This window comes from Oncorhynchus tshawytscha, linkage group LG22 (assembly GCF_018296145.1).
Source record: "Oncorhynchus tshawytscha isolate Ot180627B linkage group LG22, Otsh_v2.0, whole genome shotgun sequence".
Classification (NCBI taxonomy): Eukaryota; Metazoa; Chordata; class Actinopteri; order Salmoniformes; family Salmonidae; genus Oncorhynchus; species Oncorhynchus tshawytscha.
This window is the reverse complement of record NC_056450.1, coordinates 22,885,646-22,890,463: the sequence shown is the minus strand read 5'-3', so window position 1 is coordinate 22,890,463 and position 4,818 is coordinate 22,885,646. Positions and strand designations below refer to the sequence as shown.

At 44.4% G+C, this 4,818-nt stretch overlaps 1 protein-coding gene across 1 annotated transcript; it reads right to left on the bottom strand.

Annotated features, from left to right (window-relative positions):
• Positions 1–282: 282 nt before the first annotated feature.
• LOC112222096 (transmembrane protein 115) lies at positions 283–4,510 on the bottom strand. The gene is made up of 2 exons (XM_024384710.2): positions 2,636–4,510; positions 283–2,231 (listed from the first exon to the last, which is right to left on the bottom strand). The coding sequence occupies exons 1-2, from the start codon at positions 3,490–3,492 to the stop codon at positions 2,000–2,002; spliced, it is 1,089 nt and encodes a 362-aa protein (XP_024240478.1). The 5' UTR covers positions 3,493–4,510; the 3' UTR covers positions 283–1,999.
• Between the last annotated feature and the right edge of the window lie 308 nt (positions 4,511–4,818).

Genomic DNA, 4,818 nt, shown 5'->3' with positions numbered 1-4,818 from the left:
TTTGAATTTGAGCTACCCTTATCACAAATATAAGTCAAGCTAGATAAATTATTTATTTCTATTAGGCATTCCAATCTAAGTCACAGTCACCTAAATAAGGCAACGTGGAGTACCCCTGGGAAAAGGTTGTCAGTTCAAAGCCCTTCATGACATACAACGAAACAGCTGTAGAGTATCACATACTGTGCTAACTGCTCCATCTAGTGGCAGCCTAAATAAATATCAGCTAACATGTGCTCTATTAGTACTACCTACCCAGTGTTGCAAAAAGACAATTTTTTGTTACGTCATACAATCATATTTTATTTCATATAGAGATAAACAAATAGATCAGAAACTAAAGAGGAATCTGCAATGGCCACAGTAGAAAGAAACACACCAATAGTGGAAATCAGGGAAAACTGTCCTGTGCACGGACAATATCTGAAAACCAAGCCTTGAAGTCACCACCAACAAATTAAACAGAACTGCATCAGTATTGCCATCATTCACCACACCTAAACATTTCCAGTCAATCCACACAAACAGGTACTGCCACTAGCATTAACAAACCTCATAAATACATTGTGTGTTAGATTAAGAGTGTAGTTCTTATCTTAACCAACATTGAGACAGATTAATAAGGGGAAGAAAGAGAAACTAGAAAAGCTGCATCAAGGCTGCGTTTAGACAGGCATCCAAATTCTGATATTTTTCCACTAATTGGTATTTTGACCAATCACATCAGATCTTTTCACATCAGAGCTGACCTGATTGGTCCAAAGACCAATTAGTGAGAAAAAAGTTTAGAATTGGGCTGCCTGTCTAAAGCTGCGTTTTTACCAACCAGGTCAGCTCTGAAAAATATCTGTGATTAGTCAAAGACCAATTAGTGGAAGAAAAAGTGAATAGGACTACCTGTGGGAACGTAGCCAAAGAAACAAACAAGAGATTGACAAAATGTTCCTTAGGGAGAAGGCAGCCTGTCAAGAGTGCATCAGTGACTATTACTGTCACTGTCAAAAGCTGCTGAACTTTATCAGGGCAAACCAGTGAGAAATTACAGGGAGCCACTGTGTAAACAATCTAGTGCTCTCCCTCTCCCAGTTACACACTCATTCACCTAAATCCAAACACACACAAAACTTTCTGTCCAGAACTAAATATTCTGACAGAACTCAAATCAACAGTATGAACAAAGAGGAAGACACACCCACATTCCCTTTATTCTATTATGGCTATGGTTCCCCATCTAGTAATCCAACTCTGACTCAGAGTAGTTGATATTCTGAAAATCACCTCAAGTATTCAGAGCAAAAGTAAACCCCTCAAAACAGGTACAGGAAACACATCATCATCCACAGAGCAACTTGTCAAATGATCAGGTTTCCCACAAATGTAGGAAACATTTGAAAACAGAAGATCTAACAGCGGTAAAACAGCTGTGGGGTAAACCTAGATTAATTTCAGTCTTTCAGTGATGGGGACCAGAGAAAAGACGTATTTGACCTTGAAAATTAAACACCCATCAGGACAAAAGGATGACCTAGAAAACCGCTGAGAATCTCAGTCCGTCTGCTGAAAGCTTACTCTGGGACAATAGTAACACATAGCAACAGATGGGGAGTTTGCCAAGAGTCTCTGCTCCAGTCCAAGTGTCTCAGTCACAAAATCTGGGAGCCAGACGAGTAGCAGGTGTGGAGCAGCTGTCTTTTGGGGCAAAAGAGCTTTACGAAACACTTTGTGCACCCATTCAATACTTTATTCAGGAGAGACGCAAAGTGGTAGGTAGGGAGAGTCCAACCAATATGTTTGTACATTGCATTAACGTTTCAATGAACATATGAGGGTGGGTCCGTGATGGTATTTGTGTACAACTTTGGGGAGTCAGACTGTAAAACTGATAGGCCTGACAATGTTGACAATGTGTCAAACTGCTAGGGCTAATGTGTGCATGTGTAGACACTGTAGTGTTTGCTAGTCAAAACTAAGCATGACTGAGTGTGTATCAGTGTGTCTGTTATGAGCGGGAGGGGGCGTCTTCAAAGCTGATGATGCTGGACTCCTGTCCTGTGGTGTTCTGGGAGCCGCTAGAACCCCCTGCTGGCGTCGTTCTCTCCTGTCCCAAGAGCAGGGGAGTGTCGGTCCGAACTTCATCCTCATTGTCGTCGTCTTCATCGTCCATGCTTGGCCAGGTCGACTGGTCCTCCACCTTCTTCAGTCGCTCGTTTAGGGCCTTCAGCGCCAACTGCCTGTAAGACAATCATCATTTTATTTAACTAGGCAAGTCAGTTAAGAACAAATTCTTATTTACAATGATGGCCTACCAAAAGGCAAAAGACCTCCTGCGGGGACAGGGGCTGGGATTTAAATCAAAAATCAAGTAATAATAACATAAATATAGGACAAAACACACCTCGACATGAGAGAGAACACAACACTACATAAAGAGAGACCTAAGACAACAACATAGCAAGGCAGCAACACAAAATGATGTGTGATGATACAGTATGTAGGCTTAACTGCCGTCTATGTAAACAAGGACATGAGTATGATAGCTTGCAAGTGTGTCAACCAGAAAATGAAGCATGAGGTAAACAACTCTTGGTAAATGGATGCCTGTGTTTGTGTTTATTTGGGCCTCTAGAGCACTCACCTCCTCCTCTCTGCGTCCTGGGGGTCCGTCCCTGGCAGACTGATGGTGATGGAGGAAGGTGCCCCCACGTCGTAGCGCTTTACCATCTTCCTACAAACCTTGATCTTCACCAGGGCTGCGTGCACCAGGCCAGCCAGCAGCCCCACCACCGGCTGTACCACTTCAGGGAAGAAGGAGGCAAAGGCAAAGTGATCTGACATGTCACCACGGCCCCGGCTATGCCTCTGGTAGAAGCGTAGGTAGACCCAGCCTGCCAGGGCGCCAAAGCTGTAGGCCGCCAGTGGGGCGGCACTCTCCAGCAGGCCTGAGAGGCAGAGCAGGGAAAAGCAGAGGAGGACCAGCGCCGGGGCAGCTTTGAGCCTCACCTGGGGAACCCGCAGCACCGTCGTATCCCCCATGGTCTGCTTAAGGGCCACCAACACCCCCCCGAGGAAGGCTGGTGTCCCGTGGACACGCACCGCGAACAGGTAGTCCAGGTCGAAGGTGACGACATACGTGAGCAAGTAGGAGAGGCCAGCCAGGAGGCCTGCAGAGATGTTGACCACAGTGAAAAAGATGAGCAGCTCCAAGGCGCCCCACAGAGGCTCCAACAGACGGCCACAGGCCATAACAGTCCCCACGTTGGCTGCCACTCCCCACACATGCTGCTCCACCACGGCATGGGTCACCAGGGTCCAGATCCAGAAGTTAGGGGGGAAGAGGTAGCCAGGTGTCACGCCCAGGGCATATGGAGTGTCAACTGCCCATGAGAGCAGGTACAGAAGGAGCACTATGGCACTTATGGACTTCACCACAACGCTCGTATTGGCTAATGCGCCAAAGAAGTGCTGTCGTGCAACTGGCAGATAGCGATTCATTGTGTTGTCTGTTAGTCTTGAGCAAGGGCCGATGAGTAAGTTTGTCTGACCCGCAACTTCTCACGTGCTGGCCTTTTTTTTCTTATTTTTTTAGCAGTGCCAAGAATAACAAACGAAATCAGCGGAACCAGACAACATCCACTCTCTATAGTGAAGATTCATCCGGGAAATAATTTGAATAATCAATGCTAATTAATGGTTTAAATCAACCTTATGGTCTCACTGTTCAAAACACTTGGAGCAACTTTCCTACCTTGCTATGGACTTTGCTGAAGTTACCTTGTTTCTGATTAGATAAGAGTAGTTGGGCAAACGTTAGATAACTTACTAGCAAGCTAGCCGACACATTTAGCAACATGCCAATTACGCTCAATTGACATTGAACGGTGTCATCCTCGAAGTTTACATACAATTTAACTTCCCAATTAGTAAATAGCTACTTGACTTTAGAAATCATACCAAAAATTCCCAGATCTTCAACCAGCAAACGCTAGCTAGATAAACGTCTTCAGCTTGCTGGTAAGCAAGCACTGTGGAATAAGTAGTTAGCTAGGCTAACTAGCTAAGGAAGAAGTCAGACTGTTACGATGTTTTAAATCCGCCATTATAGTTCATGAACCCATTTGATAAACGGGTTTGAGTTGTATAACTACGAAAACTACAAAAAAGAAACAGTACCAGCTCCTTTTTTTTCTCGCCTCGGCACACAGATCAAATTAGTCCACCAGCTAGCTAACGTTAGAGGATTTCCTGCGTTAGCTAGCAAGCAACAGGCCGTCAAAGCAATGCTGTCGAGGCAAACAATTAGAGGTTCACGCGAAATTACTTGAGTCACTACGATTTCAGAATGTCAGAAGTCTCTTGGTTTACTTCAACGTTATTCCGATATAAAGCAACAGATTTATTCGGGAATATTTGTTGTCTTGTGAGGCACTCCCAGCATTTCACACTGACCAACAACGCTTGCGCTGCCAGTGCCACCGTCACCAACACACACGAAGCGTCAAGTCACGCCAGTTTGGTGCACTAGTTGATTATGGGAAACATAGTTTTTTGTTGTTGCTAGATCCTTGAGCTCCATGTGGAAAGGGCAGCCTATGGGGCATGGATAACTTGAAAATTTATTCAAACTGACATCTATTCAAAATGTTCTCTCTCCTCAAGCATCGATTCAAGAGGCATAAAAATACTTGGATAACCACATACACATTCATTTTATTCAGTAATTAATTTCCACAAAAAATAATTCACATTTCTCAAGACTTAAAAAAAGACAAAACCCTGACATCAGAATGCTACAAGAATCAAACACCACAGATGGAGCAC